Here is a 25,708-nt window from a genome sequence, read left to right as displayed (position 1 = left end):
TTCGCTATACTATGCAAACTATCGATCACACTAATCAACCCAGATTGAGAACAACTAATCGTAAACGTTCTATGTTTAACAAACGCCTTGCAAGTGACTAAAAATGCTCGATGAATGATTTTGAAGTGTGTATGTCTGTGTTTTTGTCCTCAAACAGCGTCCAAGAAGTAACTAATCCCAAGCGTTTTGATTAATTGCAGTTCACTTACATTTCCGCCTTTCGCCAGACATCTTTTTTTATTGTGCTCGCATATATCCATTAGGGATCGGCCATTTCCAATTTATCTCAATGATTTCAAGAAATCGAATACATTCATTATGTTTGACTTCGAATTCGAGATGGAGATGGAGATGGAGTACTCGTTGTTAATGGATTATCATTCATTTTGTTGCGTCATCTTTTTGCACAAATTCTTTGAGCGTGAAGGCCTTGACTTTTGCTTTTGTAAACAACAAAAGAGAAACATAAATAAAGAGGTCTTTCACGCTGAATTATCGAATTATCGCATAACCATTAAAACCGATCGAAGTGTGCAAAAAGTTTGGCAACTTTTTAATGAACCAATAATGGAGTTGCATTTGAAGACCATTCACCGCCATCAGAGTGAAGAAATTCTTCTATGAAATTCAATTCATTCAAGCTTTAATCATAGTTCATTGGCTGACCATGACCTGGCCAAAAAACATAAAAAAAAAGTGACCTTAAGCTGGAAGTTCCCACTGTGCGACCTCAGCTGAACTTGCCACCTGAAAACATTGGCACGCCTTTTTTTGCCATTAGTCTCATGTCTATATGTCAATCAAAATCAAAATCGCGTAATTAAATAATTAATTTATTTATTGTATGTTTTTGTTTTCGTTTCAACAAGTGATGCTGATAAGCAAGCATATCATATCTTATATTCCAATCAAGCCATTTAATCAACTGAATGTTGCATGTTATCTGTTTATTGTTTAATTATGTGTCTTGAGTTTTACATACATTCATACATATATATTCGTTTATTTTCGTTTCCTTAAAGTGTTGTTTTTGTTGTAATTATTTTTAAGCACAGGCATTTAATTTTCCTCCCGAAATCCGCAAAATATTTTCGTTTTCGTTATCGCGTTGCTTGTCACACTTTGTTTGTGTGATTGCTGCTTTTAATTACAGCTCAGCCCTGTTGTTTATTTCTTATTTTTATCCCCATGTGTATGCCCACATTTTGAAACCACAGCCAATCAATAATACGGTCTAGCATACTCAAGGATTGGCTTTTTTCTTTGTTCAAACTAATCAAGGCATCGATCAAATGCGGACAAAAACCCCTGTCAATTTGCTCGATAGACGGCAATTTTACAATTTTGCAATTCTACAATGCAAATCAGTCATTGAAGACGGGTTCATACATATGTATGTACATGTATGTGTCTATGTGTGGGGTATAGGGTATATGGGGTATATACATATGTACATACATTTTAATCAAGCGCATTTGCTGCACATTTGTGTTGGCTATCTCTCCCTCCCATCGTCGGCGTCGGCCTTCCTTATGTAAGTCTAGCAAAAAAACCAAAAAGTACATACAAACGGTAGAACCTGGGGCAATCAACTGCGCAACTAACAATTCAATGTCAATTGAACTTGTAAAATGAATTAATTGCCAAATGAAATGTAAACAATAAACCAACCAACTGACCGCTTTCAATCGGACTTTTTCATATCTTGAAGCACGTTTTTATGGCACGCGATTGCAAAACGGGGGGCTTTAACAGTTCTTATTGCTATCATTAATATGTTATATTAGGAAGTACCCAAAGTTATCTATTGCATTACTTTTAACTACAATTTCCTTATTAGGCAGGGGTTAGTGGAAATGTTCACAAAGAGAGAGACTCTCAATATAATTTAACGGTAAATACTCTTAGAATATTTTCTATCAGACAGATAAAAGTTTTTGTAAGTTAAGCATTAAGTTTTTACATATTGCCAATATATATCATATGAAAACACGTCCCTGAGAGGATGTACTTATAAAGATAAAGATTTTGTTTAATTAATATTCAATCAGTAGTTGTGCAATTAAAGTTTTAAAGTTTTAAAACTTAAAGTGAGACCCGCAGTTTCGCCCGCATGGACATAAACATTTTTCTTTTATTAAAGTTTTTTAGCTGTATAAAGAATTTCTTGGAAACTACTAGTTATATTGTGATGACCCAAATGAAACCGCAAAGTATAATAGTTATATATAAAATATAAATAATTCACGTTATAAATAGACTGCTAATCTTTCAATAATAATGATTCACTTCACATTTGCGCTTGAAATAGAATGTGAAGTTGATGGAACATTAAAAATTCATGATAATTTGAGTTAAAAAAGCTGATTATCATATTTTAGAGTACAAGTGTCTTCTTTGCTTTACATTTACTCTGCCTTAGGAAAGTCATGAATCATTCAATTTTAGGAGCGACGAAACCCTCATCATGTTCGAGTTACAGAAATTCGACTGTCTCCATGCTCGAAGCGAGCATGGGCAAACAATTTGAGTATTCAATTGACACTTCGATAACGGTAGACACACAATACGAGACACGCTTCGCACTTCGCATGCGTCGCTAACAGCAGCGGTACTTGAAGTTCTTAATTAAGCGTTGCCACACTGTCGAAACACAGCCAGCCTCCAAAAAAGCAATCTCACGTGCCTTTTGCTATAGGCTAGTATATATTTGCACAGTTTGACTTTGCCTGCCTTCGTCTCTTCTTTCCCTTTTGCGTGTGTGTGTTTGTGTACACACTTGAGTTTCTAGTTCTGTTTCTGTTTCGGTTTCTGTTTCAATTTCAGTTGTCGTCATGTGCTCTCCAGCAATTCACGCACTTGTATGGGTGTGCATATTGGTATTGGTATTCGTATTCGTTTTCGATTCACTGTCAATATATGATATGCACAGCGGAGTGTCAACAAGAGTCGCCTTCTCCTACACACATTGGAAGTTAGTTAATGTCCATACACAGTAGTTGGTTAAATACCACATCTATTTTTGCAAATATTTAACATACGTAAATACACTCAAACATACATACATACTTGCGAATCAGTCAGAATACTTGTACTCGAATACTTGGTTGCATTGCGAGTAGTCATACTTACTTCTTGATGAACACAAAGCAAACTCTATGAACTGAAGGTAATGCCTAAACACTTGTGCAAACATAAGTTGAGGGAGCCGAGTTCTACCGTACAATGTTGTTGATGGACAGAGGAAGGCTGTGTTTATTCATGTGAAGGATTGCAAATGGAATTGCAGCTTACGAAACTGCAGCAATTCGACTCCCCAGAGATAATTCAAATTAGCTGAAATGTTTAGTACGGCATAAGTTAATATTAGACTAAACTTAAATATAGAAAAGTTTTTTGAAAAAAAAAAAAAATATATATATATAATTCAAACACAAGAATTCCAAGCACGAAACTTTTCCAGATCCATTGACAATAAAGACTTTTTAATAATGAAATTAGTAAATGAAAATTTGGATATCTACTTAACATTCCACAAAGAAATGCATTTGTTTAAAATAACTTAAGCAACGGTTTATCAAAGGGTCAAGTTGTTCGATACTATGAAAACATTTCAAAGAAACAATTTTAAATGTTTTCAATTTGAATTAAAATATAATTTGGATGAAAAGAATTTTCTACTAAATATGCAAGGCATTTTTTTTACTTTGATAGGAACTTGTTCTACAATTTAAAGGTCTTTCATTTAAGAATAATATATTAGTTTGTATTTATTTGAATTCCTTGGTTGACAGCACTATAAGATTAACTTCTGAGTCACCTGTTGAAGACGTGGACCTCTCAAATCCATATGTGAGTCATTTCTATTATGGGAAGCACTCTGCCCGTATCATAATGCATATCGTGTTTGGCTGTCGCTGTGCACTTGAGAATGCCTTAATAATACACAGAACACGAAGGTGCACAAGACGCTATTTAGTAGCTGGTTTAGTAGTACTTACTATGTACTCACATATGTCCAAGTACTCGACTCTTATTCATATATGATTTTTATATTCGCTTGTCGCTTTTGTTTTTTATTTCATTTATATTTTACGGCAAAGTCATAGTTATCGAATTAGCAGCACACTTAGCTCACGCAACAATATTTGCTGGCAAAAATTATTAGTATATATATAGTTTATATATACATACTTGTATGGGTTATATACGGGTTTTTGGGTAATGCTTATACACCGCTATTCGTACACTTGAGCGGGCGATAAGTCGACGAAAATTTGCGATAGGCACTTGCTTATAAGTATTCTTATGATTGTTTATAATCACACAATTTATGGACCTCGCCTGGCGTGAGTTTCGTAATAAATACTTGTACTCGAATTGGTTTAAAACAGAACTCAACGTGTTCTATCACCCCTTATCTCATTATGGCCAATCAATATAAATAATGTAGGCCATATTTCATATTCGGAATTGCCCCCAAACAATCCAAAAAACAGATCTGTAACCTGTGATTTAGAGTTGCATTTTATATCCTCTCTAGTATTGAGTCAACCTGTTGTTGTCTCCGCTAATATAATTCCACACATTTTGTAATACAAGTACTTGTGTTGCCAGCCCAACGAGTTTTGAGCCATAGGCGCAATTGTCTAGATGTTTTTGTTATCAGATGTTTATCATCAATCACTGTTGATTCGCCGAGTCGGTTTGTTTATGAAATTAATTGCCTGCTTGAAGCGCAGCGAATTGTTGTGAATATGCGCAATATAATTAATATTACAGTTGGGTAATCAATTCTAATTTCCCAGCAACGTTTTTTTTAGCATATTGCGGTAAAAGTTAACACTTCTACCTCAGATTACACAATTCATTGCGAACAACTTCTCATTGATCTTAAGACAAGTGTTGTGCGTAATACGGAAACTTTTTGTAAGAGTTATTGAATGAATATCTCTTAAATCGTACAATCATTAATGTCTTACATATGACTCATTAAGCGGTTGTAAAGACTTCTGGGTTTGCCCAGCCTTAATCCAATTAATCACTGCAATAAAATACGGCACTTAAAATGCAATCATGCAGCATGATTAAAAGACGATTTGCAGTCAATGACAGTTAGTTACAGCCTGATATGAACATTTATCGAAGATATTACATGTTAAGAACTTTTGTATTTTATATATAATACATTAATTTGTACGATTTCATAAATGGTTTGAAACATATTATTTATTCAGTGTACCAATTCAAGTATAAATTGTATGTGATGTACATATCGAATTCCTGATTAATCACAATTGATGTCGAGCTCAGTCAATTAAAAAATTTAGAGCTGTTAAGCGTGCTGCCATTAGATAGATATATAAGTTTATAAAAAATGACAATGATATGTACCAAAATTTCTCTTACGCAGAAATGTTAATGACAGCATAATATGCAATAATCCTCAACTTAATCAAAAGTTATTTTTATGTGCTAGTAAAGATTAATCTAGCAGCAGTTGCGTCAGCTGCTCGATTAGAGAAGCACTAACCTTACCTAACCACAATTAAAAAGGCGCTTTGTTGACATTAACTTTAAAAGGGGGGATTAACATAAATTTCGCCCATGATAAGGGAGAATTCTGAGGAACTGAAATAAAGCTGAATCTTAAAGTAGAAGAAAGATGTGTTTGAAGCGACAACCATCGATTGGTTGTACTCGATTAATTTAGTAATCGATCAGCTTCTGAAGTAGAAGAGACAACCCATAGATATCTGTAATCGATTAATCTAGTAATCGATCAGCTTCTGCGGTAAAAGAGGGAATGTATTTGAAGAGACAATGAATCGATATTGGTTGTACTCGATTAATCTAGTAATCGATCAGCTTCTCAACTGATGGCTTAGCTGTTATTTCGCAAAGAGAGAGTCCGGTCAATCGGTCAAACAGCTGATCATTTGGCTGTTGCCTGGTCCACTCGCTGATGATGATTACGTGCGTGCATTCACAAAGTCCACAATGACCTTTTACTGCGCTTGAGTGCCCGCTGATTTGATAAATTCAATGTACACAAGGTCCAACTACAGACACATACGAACTAAATATGTATATAAATTGTGTGGGTGTATCCAGTATGTGTGTGTGGGTGTGTGGATGATAACACATCTACTATCCAATCCACATTCTGAATAACGAGCAACACGAGCCGCTTGGCTTTGCTCTCGCTCTCGTTCTCTGACTGATTTGTTCATCAGCAATTGAAGAAGCACTTTTCAGTTCGAGTATTTTGTACTCAGTTTGTGACGGAACACGAGTAGCGACATTTGTGCCGGGTCCGGTCCGCAGCAGTAAACAGATATTTGCGTTAAGCGAAATATAAATTTTGCGTCGAGAAATTGTTATTTTATGTAAATGCAAAGTGCAAAGCATCCAACTGGATTCACTCTCTGTGTGCGTGTCAGTGTGTGTGTTTGTATGTGTGTGTGCGGCAATAATTTATAAATTAATTACAATACAAATTACTGAAATATTTAGTACAAAAAGTGTGAGCCTTAAATGATTACAATGCATAAAAGTGCATTTTTCATTTTAAATTCCAGCTGCTCTAAATGCTAATTATTTCTAAGTGGAGCGTCGCTTCCAGGAATGGTGTCTGAGGCAATTCTAAAAATATACAAAAGAATTGAAAGATTTGCGTTCATTGTTGATATTTGCAGTCGCTGATAGAGTTTGCTTATCTCAATTAACAAAAAACGAAAACAATCACGCAAAAAAACAAAACAATATAGAAAACAAGTTTTCATTTAAATGAGAGATAACTCTTTTTGTTAGTCTGCAGTTTTTGTTGATATTCTATATTTTTATATTTATTCATACTTATTATATGTGGACTAGCATGCAATATCATTATTGCAACTGGTTTGATTATTTTTCATTAGAAAAATTCAAAGTCGTAGTAAGAGTTTAATTAATATTTGATCACAAACTGAATTTAAAGATAGCTTCGAGATGGAAGATTCCCATGTCTGATACCTATTTCGTTAGTCATATAAAAAAAGAGTCTACATTCGAGAAGAAAAAATGGTAACAACAAATTTGTATTTAGTTTCAGCGATCTTTAAAATTTGAGATACATATTCATTTATATTTGGAGTATCATTAGGAATTGAAAGGTTAACTTTCCCACATCAGATACTCATTTCTTCAGTCATATAAAATAAGAGTCTACATTTGAGAATAATAAATTCTAAGAACAAATTCATTATTCAGTTTAAAATTTGAGATAATAGTTCAAAACATATTAAGATACATTTAAATTGGAGATGGAAGATTCCCATTTCAGTTGCTTATATTCTTAGACTTATTTTCAAACAAGATAAACAAAATCATTATTCAGTTTTAGTCAGTTTTAAATATTGAGTTAATAATTGAGAATACATTAAGATGAATTTAAAATTAAAACTCTTCCACTCTAGATGGGCTCGGCAGAGTGTTTCACACATTTATATGCATAATAAATACGTTTTTATCTGCTGCCAGCGAGGGGCTCGTCCCTCTAGCTTTAGCCAGCTGGCCAAAATGCGTATTGGCCTGTGGACACGTTCAATTTGGCTTTTGGTCGACCTGCCAGGTGTGGCAGGTGTGGCCCGAAGAAGTTGCTAATCAGTCGAGTTGACAATTTCGCACTCATCGCAAACAGAAAGGGAAAAAATTATATGCCAACTGCTAAATGCTTAACTCAAAAGGCAAACTAGATTTTATGTAAATTTCAGTTAGGCCCACAAAACAAAATTGTTGTTATTGTTCCTCCTCCTGTTGACGAACCGGTTCGTTGATGTTTTCATTTAGCCCGGCGTCGAATATAAAAAAAATGTTTATGTGAAAATTACTGGCGTCAGTCGGGGCGGTCGAGAACATTAAAATTTACGATTCGGAAAGAAATCATTACAAAAGCCAATTACAGAACATAATGTAATTAATTGATATTAAAAAAAGGCCAATAATTTTGGCCATAAACAAATCTTATTTATACGCTTTACTTCTTCTTCAGAGCATTTCTTTCGTCAGCCGCTCATGACTCAGGAATTTCAACTTTAAATTGTATATTTGCCAAAGGGCTTAAATAACTTCCTATTACCAAAAAAAAAAGAGGAGATAACGGTAGCGTATTCTCTTTCTTTGTTAACAAAAGGTAAAAATAGCAAAGAAAACAAAAATTGACGCAAAACTGAAACTTTAGCCTTAACCCAAATTTTTGTAATTGTTTTTGTTGTTGTTGTCAGGAGATTACTTTCAAGTGCAAGTTGATTTATGATAAACAAAAATAAAAATGTGAAAAGGGAAAAAAACATTTATCTGACCTTGTGAATTTTTGTGCAAATTGTGAAACGTTTTGTGAGAGCTAATGGATAAACAGCATGAAAGTTGAGAGTAAATCATTAATAATGCCAAATACTTGAAATTCCTACACTCTCGTTTTTCCATTACTCTTTTGCATGAAATTGAGAATTCTCTTGTGCAAATCCTTTTAAATATGTTTTGTTAGAATTTTTGAAGCTTAGTCGTCATTTTTAATGCTTACAATAACAACTACTGAATTTATGATCTTGGTTGGGATCACATATAAATTGTAAAAGTTATTTTATATTGCAAAAAAAACGTCTAGTGTATTTTCTGGTATATTTTGAGACACTATATCGATATACCAAGTATATCTTTCGGTATATTTGACTACTGTAAACGGATTGCTTTAGCTGGCAATCTGGTATATATTATTTTGTACTCTATGCGATATTTTGAATGTAATACTAGATATATATAGGATATACCAAATATAACTTTTGATATATTTGTAAGTATTTTGTTGGTAAAATAATTTGGTATATTTTAAGAATAATACCGCACTGCATTGCTTCTTGCACTATATAGTATTATATCAGCATACCAAATAAATCTTTCGGAATATTTTAGTATTTTTGTGGTATAATAATTTGGTGTATTTTAAGAATAGCGGGTATTTCACAATCGAGCACATCCGACTGTAGCTTTTTTACTTGTTTTATTTTGTTTATTTTATTCATAATGCTCTCTCCCAATTGGCGTCATTTAACAATTCTGTTCCCTAGAGTAAATGGTCATTAAATTTTAAATTTTAAATATGTTTTTCTCAGAATTCCTCAAACGTTTCGAACTATTTTATATTATACCTGGAATTTGAATCAATCTGCGCTGAACAATTAAAATTGACGATATTGTCAGTCACCCATGATGCGTCTCATATGAATCACATGATTCGCAATTGCTTTTCGTTCATTTCCATGCACTCGCAACACTAAAAGCGTGGAACCTTAAAAGCAAACGTCACGTTCTACGCTCTGAGGTGACACTGCGTCGAGCCCCGAGCCCATTCAATTAACCCTTTCAACTAGCTTTTGTAATCAGGCAAATATAAACAAGCCCAGAACAACATTGCGGCTCTAACAAACGAAAGATAACAATGCGGCATTAAAAACTTCTAATTATAAATGAAAGAGAGGAGAGAGAGTTGAACAACAAAAAAGCAAGCGAAACGTGAATTACTCGCACAAACTGGAATTTAGATATACATATAGTATAAAAAAATAAATTCTAAAGAAATTAAATAACAAATTCCAAGCATTTGGCAGTCGCTGCTGCTGCTTCTGCTGCTGCTATGGATGCTGTGCTTTGTTTTTGCCCTGCTATCAATGCTGCGCTTATCACTGCAGCTCAGGCACGTGACATTTTCCATGCAGTACTCAAGTGATAATAGGGGAAGCTACTTTGCTTTGCTACTGTGTCACTGAGGGAGTCAAGTAGAAGACAGCGAAACTGTCAAGGTTGCCCTGCCCCTTCTACTACTAATTGTCATTTCTCTCGTTTTGCGAACACTTTTGACAAGCTAATTAATTTCGTAATCAATATTGCCGCCAAACACAACAATGACAGCAAAATTGAGTCATTAAACGTCAGCGCAGTGTTAGCCGAATTTGTCGCTTAACACACACCCATACATACACATTTATATATGTGTGTGTGTGTGTGTGTGCTTTTACAGCTCATCTGTCGGCAGCTGCCGCTTAGCTGGCTGACAGTGCGTATGATTGATGGCCCTTTTTCGCATTTTATCAACGGCTTTTTGTCAAGTTTTTGTGCCTAAACAAAACACGCATCAATTTCATTTTCGCCAGTGCAATAGCCAACCAACAAAAAATTATTCTTGAAATTGATTTGAACTTTAGCCTGGCCGAAATGAAAAGCAAATAAAGCCTAAAACGTACTTTGTTTTCTTGCAGTGTGTGTGTGTGAGAGAGTGTGAGTGAAGTGAGAAATAAATATTAGTTATTATTACCCAACAGTTATTGGCTGTTGAGCAAATGCGAGCTGTAATTAACTTGCAAAATGCAAAACATCATGATCACATCTCAACAATACTGGTAAGATAATTGCGATCTTTATTAACTGGGTCAGCAAAAAAGTGTTGCCAAATGCATAAATTCGTCAATAAATTAGGGCACTTTACTCAAGGAAAATATAGTATAAACTGAAATTAAGAAAAATTAAGTAATATTGTTGAATATTACTAATAACTCGTAAGATAATTTTAATGCTGAAAACTGGGTCGAAAATTATCAATAAAAAGACAAACAGAAATAATACTTAAGTATGAATAGTTATTAACAGAAATTAACTAGAAATACTTAAAACATGAATCGTAATATTATGACGGTGAATTTATTTACAAATAGAAATGCCAAAAATATGAATCTTAATTAATAAATAAGCCGAAATTAAGAAAAAGCTTAAATACAAATTGTTTGCAAATATAAATGCATTTTAATAAGTAAAGACACTAAAAATCTAATTTTAAAAAGAGAAATTATGAACAACTCAAATACAATTATAAATGAATTTGAGCGCTGATTATATTGTTTAATGTTAAAGATTACTGGTTGCAATCTTGATAAATGGGTCAGATAGTCAATAAAAAAGGGCACTAAAATCATTAATTTCAAAATAACTAGTATAAACAGAAATGAAGAACAGCTCAAGTACAAATTGTTTGCAGTTCAACGCTGATAACATTGATCAATGATAGAGATCTCAAGATTGTCGTCAGCAGATTCCCAGTAAAATTGCCACTGACAAATCCAAGGTTGTAAATCAATAGATTATTTCATTAAAATAGACAGACACATGCAGCATGTGGCGTTTCCAATTTGAATGCTTGACATTAATCACGGTAAGATTGCGACATCCAAGATCCAAGGTATTCCACTAACTGACTGAATGCCTGACTCACTGACTCACCACAGCGACAGCGACAGCTGCTGTCGGAGAGAGACCTGTTCTTAAGGAGGAAGCTCCCCAATCGCGCTAAGCATCCGGCAAACCCAGATCAACGCAAATGCCATTACACAAAGCCAAAGCCCGTCTACGCATGCTTTAAGGCACGTACGCAGCTTTATAGCACGAGTATTTTTCGAGTATTTGTTTGCCGGAAGAGGCTGCCTCTCGTTCGTTTGCTTAATGATCAGTCCGCGCTCTATCTCTTTCTTGCCTTGCGCGTCTCTCTTTCTTTCGTTTCTTTGTGGCTCATTGAAACGAAAATAAAACAAAGGATGAGTTTTATTGATTGAGAGAGTGTGTGAATTGCCCATAAATATCTATTGAAAAAAATCCCCAAAAAAGCTGTTAATTGCCATATCGAAAGGGAGCAAATTGCCGGCCGCCAATTGATTGTAAAAATGTGCTAATCAATGGTAAACGTTTATTTTGATGAGTGAACCATATTTCGGCACAAGTCTCGAGTATCATATTTATTCATTTATTGAGCTCTGTCTGAATGCAATTAAGACTTTTGTGAACCATTTTAGACACACATCATCCGACACACTTCATTTCTTAAGTTTGTCCAACATCCGATGCTATCAATTTCAATTTCTATGGCCATAAAGATAAGATGTCTTTATGGTCCAACTTCGATTGGGCCCAGGTGTTGTCAGATCGCCAACGCGTGACCAAATCAAGTGTAGGCGTACCTCAGCATACGGAAATAGAAGCAAATGTTTTAATAGAATTATTACACTTATCGGAATAACATAGAATTCAACGATAATCGTGACATGAGAAACGCGATCCTTGAGGCTGAAGTGAATGGTTTGCTAAACTGCCAAATTTATATTCAATTCAACTGATTGAATTTCCCAGATTCGGCGAATCTAAGAATTAGCCCTGATAAGAGCTGCTAAAGCGGACTTAAGCACTCGAATCTTATCGATACAAATTATCATCTGCTTATCAAATTAAGTTCCCAAAATACTTAATCCAATCTAGTGTTCTTGCCACATTTCAAAAAGAAATTATTTTCGATTAGATTTAATCTTAATACGATTACAAAATTTATTTTTATTTTGAATCCTATTTGATTAAAACGCGATTGCAAAATGTGTATTAATCGATATAATTAGATTTCGATATTGAGAGTAAATTTCATAAATCCAATGGAAATCAAGAAGTAATTTTTGACTAAAATTAATCTAAATATAATTACAAAATTCTCAATTCTGATTTGTTTTCTATCCTATTGGATCCTATTTGATCTTAACGCGATAAGTATTAATCGAAATTTAGTTATAACAGTTAAATTGACATAAAAATGAAAATCGAAATTTAATTATAGTATATGTATCAAGTATGATACAATGATTCGAATTCATCTTAACCCGATTACAAAATTTGTATTAATGATTAAGTCTAATTTCATTTTCATTTCATAAATTCGACATATATAAGGAACTTATATGGGCGCGATTACAAAATTTGTATCGACGAAATTTCAATTTCAAGTGTCACAAAGAACTTGAATAAATTCCAACATTGAAAAAACTTCTCACTGGCTTTTTTCTTTGCTTTCTCTAGACCCGACACCTATTAGATATTTTACATTCTTATCGCTTTACTTTAAAGTATAGAATACATCTCGAACGTGACTATTTTATGGTTGTAAAGTTTAAGTAATGTGCGGACTTTCAGAATTCATCACGTGCTCAGGCAGCTATTACTTGTACACATCCATATCACTTAGTATATCATCCAGTAACGATCACTGAGTTAGGGAGAGGTGGGAAAGGACGACGGAAAGGTGGCAAGCAAATACAGATAGTATGTAAGTTACGTGTGCGTTACGGAATTGGCGTTTGTTAAACGTTAAACGTAATTCGTAGATGGAATGCTCTCGATGCATATTCCAATTACGAAATTCATTCTCTCTCTCTATCTGGTAGTACTATTAATTATATTTAATGTTTTTTATTTTGTTTTGTTCAATTTTGGTTGCCGTTTGAATTGATTTTTATGATTTTCTCGTTTACTTTTTGGCACAATTTACGTTTGCTCCTTATAATTTATAACGTGCCAGGTCACGTAGGGCTAGTCAAGATGTTTCCAGTTTGTCACGCAGCGTTGACAATTTGGCGATTCCCGTGCGCAGGTAAGTGAAATGAACAACATAACTAACTACTTAGTACTTATTTATCACTAACCCAATCACACACTTTGCACACACCCAAATATTTTGTACATAAAATGTAGCTAATTGATTATGTGATGATACACAAAATGTAGCTAAAATGAAAATGCATTTTGCATGTTGCATCTGCACTCGATATGAAGCATGAAGCGCTCTCTCTGCATGCTGTAGCCATACTTACTACATACATATATAAACTTAATTATTTAAAGCCTGTCAGCACATTTCAATTTGCATAACAATATTCAATCTCAATCTCTCTCAAATCTATAAACATTTTTTGCAGCTCACTTGTGACCATAACTAAGCATTCAAATGCATAATAAATGCAACAAAATCAATCGAAATATAACATAAATAAATAAAACGGAAAATTTATAAAGCGCACATTCGTTCGCTCGTTTATGATTATTTATTACAGACGCGCAGATAATCTTAATGTGTGGCTTTCATCTTATTAACAAAATTGTTAATTTATAAGAGTCACAAAACTGTTAACAACAATAAGCACTAAATAAACGACTGATATTAATATGATTAGGACGCGTCAAAGCCAAGAAAAGAATACAAATGAAAACAAAAACAAACAACAAAAAAAAAAAACAAAAAACATTTGCAGCAGTTCGGGAAGAAAACAAAAACCAAACGCTGCAGATTAGCCAAAAAAGATTAGATTAATGTGACCAAAGTGCTTGAAAAAATATAAAATAAGGAAGGCATTTTATGCTCTTTACCTATTTGCTTATCATTAAGTGCGTCACACGATATCACTCTCAATTGCCATCTTTCACAAAGAGTTTCTACACAATGCGATTTCATGTACTGCCAAACGTGAGTTTGCTCAAATCAACAACGGCAGCTTAACAGACAAACAGACAGATAGACCTCACAATGAGCATCAAGTTCAAAGACCCAGCTTGTCAATGATCTTCAGACCGCAACGCCAGAGACCCAGACCCAGACCCAGACCCCGAACAAACCCCGATCCGTGGCGATCCGATCCATAACCACACAACATGAGAGTAGAGCAGACAAAAAGACAATTTACGAATATTTATGGTAGTAACAATTAGTCATCAAGCGAGTCAAGGCTGATACAAGTCAAAATATGACAGTATTTTACCTGTTTGTTTAATACTCAGCACCTATTGAAGAGGGTATGCTTAGGCATAGAGTATGTAACTTATTCAATTACTTAATAAATCATTATGAGTCTAATATATATAATCTAATTATTAAGAGCGTTTATTAGTTTAGTTTCCAATCAGATGAACTAATATTTCACCATTACAGGGAATCTCTTAGTCGTGCATTTTACGGTTTGCATTCAAAAAATACATTAAAAATAAATACGACCTTAAATTTAAACTTAAACACTTACAAACACTCTGCGAGTTGTGTGTATTTACTGCAGGGTATCTTGTAGTGAGGCAATCTCAATTACACATGTTTTAAACATGAAATACATTTATCAGTTAGTTTGAATTGCTTCATGTTTTCGTTCTTCTTTTGACACAATCGATTTATCTATGAACAGATACAGGGTATCTACTAGTTACGCAGTGACTTGCAAAAGAGATGAGAATTTGAGACGCACTTTTATATAGTATAGAAAAGAAATGTGAATAAAATGTAGACTTATTTATTTTAGTAATAAATAGAATAATACTTAAACTTATCAATTCTATCCGTTCTTTATAAATACTATTTACTACTCTAGTTAATTGCGTTGTAAAGGGTATTTTTCGTCGAGTACACTTGAGGTGCAGTCATGAAATACATTATGCATTAGACACTTAACGGTTCGTCACTCTTCTAAGCGCACTTTGAGCATATGAATCATTAATAACAAATCAAACACAACTCGACAAATTGTTTTACGTAAGCCTGAAATCACCAAGAGCCAAAGAACAATGTTATTGTGTGTGTTGAGGTGCAGAAGTGTTGTTGACATTTCAGAAGTCAGAAGTCGAGGCAATGCCATGCTGGTGGTCTGGTAGTCGAATGGTGTCAGTGAGACAACAAAGTCAACCGAACTGAAGTGAAGTGAACTGCATGCAACCTTCTAGTTGCCTTCTTACCACTTGTCATTACCAAAGCCAAGAGGCTTAACGCCTTCCTTGCTTGCTACTCGTCACTCTTGTTGTTGCCCAGGGCCGAAAATATCTTAAGTAAACATTAATGCAACGCGAAGCGAGTTTATTGATAAGATATGAATAGAACACGAGTGTGTGTTCAGCAATGAGTAAGAGTATCAGTAGTCGATAAACATTCACTTCTTACCTTACACTTTTATTGCCTTCTTGCTGGTAGCTCTTTTCTGTTTGTTATACTTCTTTTTTGGTTTAATCTAACTTTTGATCTGTGGCAAATGATTACATTCAATTGACTATTCAACATATAGTTCAGGAATATTCGAATTTGATAAAGAAATGAACATACAACCAATAACAGCTTTCTTAAAAGAATAACTTATGATGATGACAGCAAACAGTTAATACAATAAAGAAGCGTAAACTGTGTCATTTCTATCCATCAGGTTTCTCCAAAAAAAACCATGAATTTCTCATTTAATAAGACGTTGACACTGGGATATAAAGAAAAGAGATATAATATAAAAGAGAATTTACGAGATTTGCATTTGAATATTTAATTTCTTATGACACAAATTAAAATAACGGACACAGTTCTTTCGATGTTACACAATAGTATAGCTATGATAAAAAATATATTTATAAAGAAAATATCAATAAGGGTATTTATTCCATTTAAATAAAATTCATTAATGAGAGCTAAATTTATTAACTTTGAATATAAGATTCTTAATGGTTTCTGCATTCAAAGTTTTATTAGTTAAATAAAGTTTAATAGTTGCACTCTATGGAGCTTAAAGAAAGACATTAAAGAACTGAAAAAGGTATTTCACTGAATTCAAACAATACAACAAATTCAACAATCTTATAAATATAACAGAAATTATATGTATAAAGAAAAGTTCAATAATGTTCACCACTCAATTTAAATAAAATTCATTCATGAAAGCTACCTAACTTTGAATAAAGTATTCTTAATTGTAATTACATTCAAAGTTTTATTAGTTAAATAAAGTTTAATAGTTTCATTCGATGACCTTTAAAGAAAGACATTAAAGAACTGACAAAGGTATTTCACTTAACTCAAGCAGTACAACAAATATAACAATCTCACAAGTACAACAGTAGCTATATCTAAAACCACTCGAATTACTCAACCTTCTTGCGAATTACTTCAAGTTTCGACATGTGGCATTCCCCAATTTGCTACTGCCTTCAAATCATGTGCCAAAGGAATGTGCAAAATAAACAAAAACCATCAAAAAAATAAAGAAGGCTAGACTTGTGCCGACACAATGAACTATGTGCCACATAATTATTGATATTTGCTCTACTCTAAATAAATTCATACAAAAATTCAAAAATAAAACAAAATGATATGATACTTTTCCACCTAAAACCAAAAAACATCTGAGCAAATTGAATTCCTGCGAGCATTGTGAACTTAATAAACAGCAAAAAAGCAAAAAAAAAAAGAAAATAAAATAAAATAATTTGTGTCGCCTTCGTCAAATGTCGCAACTTACAAATCAAACACAGTTGTTTCGTCCAGTTTAGCGTTTGTTGTTGTATTTCTTTATTGTTATTGTTATTGTTTTTATTACTGTTTTCGTAATGAAGTTCAGGCGTCCAGCTAAAATTACGCGTAAATAGGCCTAGAAGGCCTCGAACGGCGCGACGAAGTTTGTTTGATTTGTGAAATATATTTCAGCTGCGCAATTAATTGAAATGAATAAATAAATAAGTGAACTTTTAAATGACAAAAGGCAAAAGCGTAACTCAATGGCGAAATTGCCATGGCAATTGCGATAAATAATACATAGTATTACAATAAATACAAAAGCGCAACAAATGTGCGCTAAATAATTATTTACTATTTATCTGCAGACTACAAAGAGAGAAAGAGATAGAAAGAGAGTGAGCGAGTGAGGTTCTTCCTCTCCTCGGTGTCAGCTGCCTTAGCGCATAAATACTAGAATTGAATAAATAATTTCCATTTTTTTGTTTATCTTTTTTATCATTGATATTCAATTACGGTTATCGACAGTTGGCAGTTTCGCTAATTGCCATCGCACTTTGCTAAGACACGCGCAAATAATTTTCATATTCTTTATTCTCATTTTTGTTTTTAAATAATTTATGCCAATGAACGATAGCTCTCTATTGTAAAGTCCCTTCGAATGCTGATGGTAGAAAATCAGCATTTGCATTGAAGATACTTTTAGCCAGAGGCAATAAAAAGACACAATTGTATCTTTAGAGGCACGTTTAATCTGATAAATTATGCAAATTAGCTAATATGCATACAAAGATATGCTCATTGTAGTTCAATTGAATGTCTTAAAAACAAGCTAAAAAATAAGCGACGAAAACCTGATTGTCATGATCATGAGCATATATCCCAAAATCTGTCAACAAATGCGATCTTTATTTAAATTCATAAATAATGAATTTCCATTATACAACTCAGATACGATTTGAATACAATCTTAACACTATGCTGTTCTGAATTCTAGTAGTTTCATCTACCAAGTGTAGCAAATAACATTATTATATCAAAATAGTTCACAGCAAGCTGTCAAATCAGTTATTCAATTTAAAGCAGCCACAACATGAATAAACTCGAATCAAGACTTCCTCAGTTTGCCACTCAACGGATGACAGAATGTTGCCACGGCGGAAATTAATTTTGTCAATCAAAAATGCCACACAAAAAGACGCAGATACAAATGTATCTAAAGATAGTTACGACTAAAATAGAAGTGACTTTAAGATATCTCAAATGCAAGATGAATACGAATAGAAAGTTAAGATTCAATTATTTAACAAAATTAAAATTACGAATATGATAAATCAAAGCAATAGTTAAATGTGCGACACATGCCAAGCTAAATATGGCGTGTGGTGTCGGTTTTTTTTGTTATTTGTTTTTGTTGGGTGGCGGTTGACTCGATTGTGCTTGAGTGGTTACAAACTTGGCGCTAGGAAGCTCGATATCAACGTCGTCATCAACAGCCATCAAAAATTCCGTGACAACGCGCGGCATATAAAAAAATCTACAGAATATTCTAAAATAAAAACAAAAGACAAAAGCTTGAATTGCACGTCAAATGAATATTAATGGAACATGTGCGAGCGAGAGAGCGAGATGGTGTATCTCTATTCAATTTCGAGGCATCTGCAAGCCAAAAATGACAAAACAAAAAATAGCTAAATAAATAAAAATGTTCAAAATAAATTGTAAAGAAAAGAAAGATTTGTATTCAATGTTTGTTGTCAATCGGTGACGCGACGCGACAAGTTTCTAAGCCGGCATCGAGTTGCCCTGCAAAATAAACGCAAACAGAGAAAAAAAAGCAATTAAAAATCCATTTCAAATGCGTTCCGACTTGCCTCATTTGGCTCCGCATAGAAGCTGGCGAGCTGTTGCTGCTGCTGCTTCAGCTGACGCATCTGACGGTCATTGTAAAGCTGCATGCGTTCCACCACCGATATCTGGCGATAGTTATCGGCCGTATAATGCGAGACGGCAATGCTGGCGCCCTCTATGAGCGCGAGCAACACGCCTCCAACTAAAGCGCTGCTCAGCATTGCGGTGACACCTGCGAAATCGAAATCGTAATCGAAAACGAAATTGATTTTCAGCAGCAAATCGAAGTGCATTCAATTATTCAATGACCTTGCTTGCAACACATTTACATTTATATCTACGTATACATTGACGTACCTCCACGTGCTGCAAGCACACCGCCAGTCGCTGCACCGCTAATGATTGAATTCCATGGATCCTCCTTGCCGCGACCGTAGACCAATGTGCAATCGATGGCACTGAAGGTGCCGCCCCAAATGGCAAAGCTGCCACCAACCAATGCGGCACGTGCTCGCACCGCGGCCATGCCACCGGCCAGACGACGTTGCACGCCGCAGGGTGCATTGCGAAATCCCTTAATGGCCTGAAAGATTGAGCCGCCCACAAAGCCCATGGCGAAGGCGCCACCACAATCCTCGACAATGCGAAATGGACACGGTTCGCGTGAATATTCCTCCATATTGATTAGAAATGTAGTAATAGTAGCTAGAGTTTGGATTAACTATTTGTTTGAAGGCCTGCTTGTGAAAATTGTAGTGAATTCTGAGGACAAGCGAACTCGTGACGTGTCGCCACAAATCGAAAGCATTTAAAGGTTAACTCGGTTAAACAAAAAACACAACAAACTAAAAAACAAAAAGCAAAAAAAAATTAAACGCGAAATTTTCGAAATGCGTCGTCGTTTGCCATTTTTGGTCACTCCTCGATTGTTGATTGCCAGATAAACAAAAACATTACACGCAGCTTTCAAAATAACAACATATAAATAAATAAATTGTTATTAGCTAGTTATGGCCGCAATTTGAGCTGCAAAATTTGTAAGTGATAAAGATCGCAGCCAACAAGTTGCTATCGATTTACGACTTTATATTCTCTAATTAAATTTAACAACCGTTTCGTGCTTTGTCACGTGTTTTCTTCTTTTTTCTTTATGTCTGCATTACAGGAGCAAATCACGCAGTGTGGATCATGGCCTTGCAGCGCCTTTCGATTTGGATTCATTGCGCTCGAAAGTTGAGCAGCGCTTTGAAAGTGTCGACAAACTGTCAAGTAAGTATTCATTTATATTTATTGACATTTAAATAGCGCGCGCACTTGCAAATAGCACACTAGCGCCATCTGTCCTTTTTATGGGGAAGCTCAACACTAAGTTGGCTGCACGTGCTGTTAGATAACAGCGAGCAGTACTGTTAACGCACGTTTCGATAGAAGAGCAAAGCGAAGTAAATGTAAACAAAAGAAACACACTTGCCGGTAGATATGGAAAACAATGAATAGAAAGTGCCGTTATTATATGTGTTTTAATTTTGCATTTTTCAAAAACTACTTCAAAAAATATATAAAGCTTTTTAAAAAACAATGAAAATCGTATATTCATACATCGATAGTGCCATCACCACCTTCATTTAACGGCAGCTTTCAAATTTCGAAATGTTTTAGTAAAGTGTTTAATATTATTATTACATAACATGGAAAATAAATGTTATCTATGCAATAATTAGTGAGTCATAGAACTATATCAATAACAATCGCACTGCGATAAGAGCTTCTTATCAATTTAAAATAAACAAGTCTTTTATTCAATTTGTTTGGTCGATCATTTGTTTTCATTATGTTCGTTGGTTGATTTTGATGTGACAACAAAAAACGCAGAATCGACAAAATTCGAGTGCAGCGATAGCGTCTTTTTTGGTCAGCTGTTAGCGACAATGTTGTTGGTGTAACGTCAACGTCGAAATGCCGAATTCGAATTGCAAAAGAGAAAAAGAGAAGGACGTGCGATAAAAGGTTTAAAAGTAATTATTAGTCGGTCACTGTGAGATGACGATAGCGCACAATCTTTTCTTGTATTGATGCAAATACTGTACAAATAAAGTGTTCAAAATGTTAGAATATGTAGAAATTTACTGGCAAAAGAATGTAAATCAGAAAGTGAATGCATTCGAGACAACAACAGTGACCAGCAATGATTTTGCTGTCATCTATTTGTGCCGTCAATTCGCACAAATTGCACAGGATGCCATCGCAACTGGCGTAATTTATTCGCGTCTGCGCCCCGATGACAAATTCGTGGTCTTCGAGCAATTGCCCAAAAAAAAAGTTCTGCCAAGTAATTATGACAACATGCGCGCATTGCACATTAATTGTTGCTTGCATTTGAAACTGTATTAGGTTGTGTCGGATGTTAATTAACAGTTAACGTTTCTTTATTCACAGAGCAAAAGTCTTCATTGCCCACCATACCCACCATTTCCTATACCGTGGGAAATCGCGACACACTGACCTCGGTGGCGGCACGTTTCGATACGACACCATCGGAGCTAACACATTTGAATCGCTTAAACAGCTCGTTTATCTACCCGGGCCAGCAGCTGTTGGTGCCCGATAAGAGTGCCAAAGACGATGCCTCGACCAGTTCGACGGGAACGAATGAAGGGGGCGGCGGTGGAGGCGGCAGCATCTCCGGCAAGTCGAGTCCCATAGAGCGCAAGTTGTCTAGCGATGAGAGCAAGCAGGAGAAAGGTAAGCGACGCTACTGATGGAAATGGTGCAATTGGTGCGATGATATTGAAGCTCATTTTGCCGCTTTTTCGCTTTTATTTTGATTATCAGCTTACACCCATACACATACACATATATAAACTTGTGTTTCCCTGTTTTCAAATTGGGTGCCGCGCTCTGCATGATAGTTGGCAACGCTGTTATTAACAGCTCTGAACAACACTCGTTCACTGTCTGTTAACAACAGCTGTGAAGTGCCAACCAGCTGCTGTTGCTGTGCAGCCCTGGTTTGGTCGAGAATTATTCGTGACACTTGCGCTATTTTATTTGTTTTTGTGTGTGTCGCGTAAACAAGAGAGATAATACAAAAGAAAAACTGTTGGCCCTAGTTTATTGGCCACATCGCACTTTAAAAATATTGTGTAGTGGCAAGTGCAAGTGTTGGTAACGCATAAAGGAATTGAGCCTGATCAACATGCACACCGCTGTCTTTTGGCGAAACGGAGGTCATTCTCTTCTATTATAATAATAATATTTGCTTATTTGGTTATATGGTGATGTGTGCTAATTTGTCGAAAATTCTCTTATTGGTCGCCAGACACAGATGGGGGAGTCAGTCTTTCAAGCAGCCACAGTGCTCAGACACGAGTTGCAAATTTGCAGCGCACTTCATCATCAAGTTTATAATTGTCACATGGCGCGCATTTAGAGAGATTTAATTTTAAACTAAATATCACATAAATCAATTTCTACCCCGTGGGCTGAAGCCCACTTCCAGCCACAGGCCCAGTACACTGCTATCTTATCAGTCTGATAAAGACAAAAAAGAAAATCACAGCGCAACGCCAACGCAAACGCAACGCCAATTTGGATTCCACTTTCCAAATATGTATTTACGCCAAATACTCTATCTTACAGATATACTTGAGGGCCTGCGTCCCGGCTCCCCGAAGCCCGGACACATCGAGCGGGTCGTTGGCAGCAACAGCTTTAGCAACAGCCAGGCTGAGGAGAATGCCGACAAGAGCGATGATCCTGTGATTACACAACGTTTTCTCAAGATCAATGTGCGACACATTACCGATGGCCAAGGTGTTGTTGGTGGCGTGTTGCTCGTCACACGCAATGCTGTCATGTTCGATCCGAATGTCAGTGATCCACTGGTGATCGAGCACGGCCCCGAAAGCTATGGCGTCATTGCACCTATGGATTTGGTTGTGAATGCGGCCATCTTTCATGACATTGCGCATATGCGAGTCGCTGGCGGCGCTGGACCGAGTGTTGCTGCCAGCAGCGGTGCTGACGCCGAGAAGCCAGAGATCTATTATCCCAAACCAGTATTAGTCGAGGAGGACTCCAAGGAGTTGAGCGAGCAGCAGGCGGACATCGAGACCAAGCGTTTGGAGGGTAAGTTCGATGCATTATCAATTAAAAGCTTTTACAAATTATACAATTTGCATTTGACAGCGGAAATTGGCTCGCTGGAAATCACCGATGATCAGGAGTCGCTTTGCTCCAGCACTGGTCGCGACGGCGACGCCTTTCCCAAGGCCTTTGAGCGTGAACGTGTCGAGGTAAGTCCGCCATCCGCATAAGGGAATTACAAACTAAACTGACGCTTTTGCACTTGCAGGATACATCAACGGAAGCCAAAGATAGCGCTAAGACTGACGCTCACGATGAGGAAGATGAAAAGAAAACGCTCGGCCTGACAAACACACGCAGCACGCTTGAGGAGCGTCGCAAGAGTCTTTTGGATCATCACTGGGCCATTCCGAGCAAAGATCGGTTAGTGTCACAGCTTGCTGTAGTTGTGTTCTTTGTTTCTTTGTTCAACAACAAAATACGTTTGTTAATAATTTGTATTGTTCAACATGTTTATTTTGTGCTTTTTTATTTTCATATATCAATCCGCAACGTTCGTTCCTAATTTACATAATATATTGCCAATTGTGATTTACGCTTTTCACGCCACACAACAAACACATCCATACACAAATGTATATATACACACCACCTGTAAATGTTACCTGTACATGTCACCAATCCACCCACCAACCACGAACCCAAAAACCAAACATAACTCGCAAAATACTCAGCTATTATTTGTCTAATTCCCGAAGATCATCGGAAGACGAGGCCGATAACGAGTCCAACATCACCGTCGACAGCGGCGCACGTGTCCAGCAGGATGCAGTCCACTCGGCAACCAGTTCGCTTAGCGGTGGAGTTGCTGCCGCAATTGCTGGTGCTGCAGCCGCTACAGCTGCCACTTCAGCATCGGCTGCAAGTGCAACTGGCGCTGTTGGCTTGCCGCCAGGCGTGTTGCCACCAGCTGGCATTGATTTGGAGCATCTGGAGCAGCTATCGAAGCAGTCGTGCTACGATTCGGGCATCGATATACGCGAGCCCATACCCACAATACAGCCGATACCAAAGAAAACCGTTTATAGTGACGCTGACATCGTGCTCAGCTCCGATTGGGTACCACCGAAGACCATTGTGCCCACGCACTTCAGCGAATCGCCGCCACGCAGCACAATACTGGGCCAGAGCTTGGATGCAGGCGGCACTCGCAAGAAGACCTCCAGCGTGAGCTTCAGCGTGGACGATGAGGCAGCTCAACAGGCGCAGGCAGCTGCCGCAGCAGCCGCTGCAGCTGGTGACAAGCAGGCCGACAAGAAGAACAAGGTGAGCATAATTCTAAATTAAATCGAAAGTATATTCAATTTACACATTCTTTTTATTTGGCAGATGCTAAAACGCCTCTCGTATCCATTGACCTGGGTGGAGGGACTCACAGGCGAGGGCGGTGCCCCGCCCAGCGCTGGCGGCAGCTTGAACAAGTCGGCGGACACTGATTCGGCGCCCAACACGGGCGATTCCAATCAAAGCGTATTTTCGAAAGTATTCTCAAGGTGCGCAAATGCAAAACTCACAATGCAACAACCTCTCAGCCTAATTAATTACTATATAATCTATAATTGGTGCCACAAATTTCTTTATTTCGTTGTCAACAAAAACCAAAAAATGAAAAAAACAAAAATAATGCTTACCTTCGGTTAATGCGGATCGGCTGCTTTTGCAAAACATAATTTGAACTTATGCTTTTCACACACATTTAACTCATACACATTTTCACACAAACAATAATACTAACACACATACAATTACAACAAATGTTAACACTATATATATCGGATGGATGCAAATCGAATCATATATTTAGCTCGCCAATCACTCTGGTATCAGAGCTGGGCGGTAATCTATTTTCGAAAACACCGTCCGAAGAATCTGGTGGGTCGCCAGTGCCGCCATTGACACCTCACTCGACACATTCCGAGGGTCATATGACCTATGGGTAAGGAAGGAGACGGATACCAAAAGTGTTCCATGTGTTGCTCTTGCTGTTACTCATTGATGTTGTGTAGCTTAATTGTGTAACTCTCATCTGTATACATCCGACCAATATCATTAGCTATAAGCTAATCATTTTCATTTAATCCATCCATAGTTTGTATTTGATTGATCATCAGTTAGTTACTTAAGTTATAGTCATATTTCTTGACTAATCGTGCATTTGTTTGCTTCCCTGCAGGCGTTCGTCAATTGGCACTTTTATACGTCCACATTCGTCGGAGGGCACGGCGTCCAGCACAAAGCTGAAGGAGTCCAAGCCACAGCCACCCAAGCTGGACTATCGCTCCATGGTCTCCATGGACGACAAGCCGGAATTGTTTATCAGTGTGGACAGTAAGAGGTTTTCACATATATCATGGAAATAGTATACTAAATTGCCTTCTATTCGCAGAGCTTATACCACGTCCAGCACGCGCCTGTTCTGACCCACCTTTGTATTTCCGCCTGCGCATGGGCAAACCCATTGGCAAGGCCATTCCACAGGGCACCACAGTGATGTCCTATGGCAAAAACAAGCTGCGCGCCGAATATTGGTTCAGTGTGCCTAAAAATCGGTGAGTCAGTCACATCCAA

At 36.4% G+C, this 25,708-nt stretch overlaps 2 protein-coding genes and 1 long non-coding RNA gene across 28 annotated transcripts in view; 2 read left to right on the top strand and 1 right to left on the bottom strand.

Annotated features, from left to right (window-relative positions):
* LOC133839345 (TLD domain-containing protein 2) overlaps nucleotides 1-25,708 on the top strand; it is an 80,822-nt gene that overhangs the window by 33,554 nt on the left and 21,560 nt on the right. For 3 of the 26 annotated variants that reach the window (XM_062270817.1, XM_062270811.1, XM_062270808.1), the window contains 11 exons: nucleotides 13,421-13,492; nucleotides 20,160-20,263; nucleotides 21,431-21,736; nucleotides 22,634-23,122; nucleotides 23,183-23,289; nucleotides 23,349-23,503; nucleotides 23,815-24,406; nucleotides 24,470-24,633; nucleotides 24,945-25,076; nucleotides 25,314-25,468; nucleotides 25,527-25,689. In XM_062270817.1, the coding sequence (XP_062126801.1) occupies nucleotides 13,421-13,492; nucleotides 20,160-20,263; nucleotides 21,431-21,736; nucleotides 22,634-23,122; nucleotides 23,183-23,289; nucleotides 23,349-23,503; nucleotides 23,815-24,406; nucleotides 24,470-24,633; nucleotides 24,945-25,076; nucleotides 25,314-25,468; nucleotides 25,527-25,689 (2,439 nt within the window). Of the gene's footprint in view, nucleotides 1-10,386; nucleotides 10,437-13,420; nucleotides 13,493-20,159; nucleotides 20,264-21,430; nucleotides 21,737-22,065; nucleotides 22,222-22,633; nucleotides 23,123-23,182; nucleotides 23,290-23,348; nucleotides 23,504-23,814; nucleotides 24,407-24,469; nucleotides 24,634-24,944; nucleotides 25,077-25,313; nucleotides 25,469-25,526; nucleotides 25,690-25,708 lie in introns of those variants that run through there. The other 23 variants (XM_062270809.1, XM_062270827.1, XM_062270834.1 and 20 more) reach the window with 17 other exon arrangements.
* Nucleotides 6-1,588, top strand: LOC133839361 (uncharacterized). Its single transcript, XR_009894097.1, has 2 exons — nucleotides 6-167; nucleotides 228-1,588. It is a non-coding gene; the product is annotated as an uncharacterized LOC133839361 (long non-coding RNA).
* On the bottom strand, nucleotides 18,859-19,760 carry LOC133839357 (probable mitochondrial import inner membrane translocase subunit Tim17 1). Its single transcript, XM_062270846.1, has 3 exons — nucleotides 19,352-19,760; nucleotides 19,018-19,226; nucleotides 18,859-18,949 (listed from the first exon to the last, which is right to left on the bottom strand). Exons 1-3 carry the CDS (start codon nucleotides 19,671-19,673, stop codon nucleotides 18,929-18,931), a joined length of 552 nt encoding a protein of 183 aa, XP_062126830.1. The 5' UTR covers nucleotides 19,674-19,760; the 3' UTR covers nucleotides 18,859-18,928.

The sequence above is a fragment of the Drosophila sulfurigaster genome, chromosome 2R, assembly GCF_023558435.1.
Source record: "Drosophila sulfurigaster albostrigata strain 15112-1811.04 chromosome 2R, ASM2355843v2, whole genome shotgun sequence".
NCBI classification, from domain to species: Eukaryota; Metazoa; Arthropoda; class Insecta; order Diptera; family Drosophilidae; genus Drosophila; species Drosophila sulfurigaster.
Note: the sequence above shows the minus strand (reverse complement) of the source record. Positions and strands in the feature narration are given on the sequence as shown.

What these genes read in the sequence shown, in the direction of transcription:
- LOC133839357 (XM_062270846.1), bottom strand. Translation starts at nt 19,673, where the DNA reads ATGGAGGAATATTCACGCGAACCGTGTCCATTTCGCATTGTCGAGGAT. An exon ending in TGTGCTTGCAGCACGTGGAG is followed by an intron (nt 19,227 to 19,351) that starts GTACGTCAATGT and finishes TCGATTTCGCAG; the next exon opens with GTGTCACCGCAATGCTGAGC. An exon ending in TCTATGCGGAGCCAAATGAG is followed by an intron (nt 18,950 to 19,017) that starts GCAAGTCGGAAC and finishes TTTATTTTGCAG; the next exon opens with GGCAACTCGATGCCGGCTTA.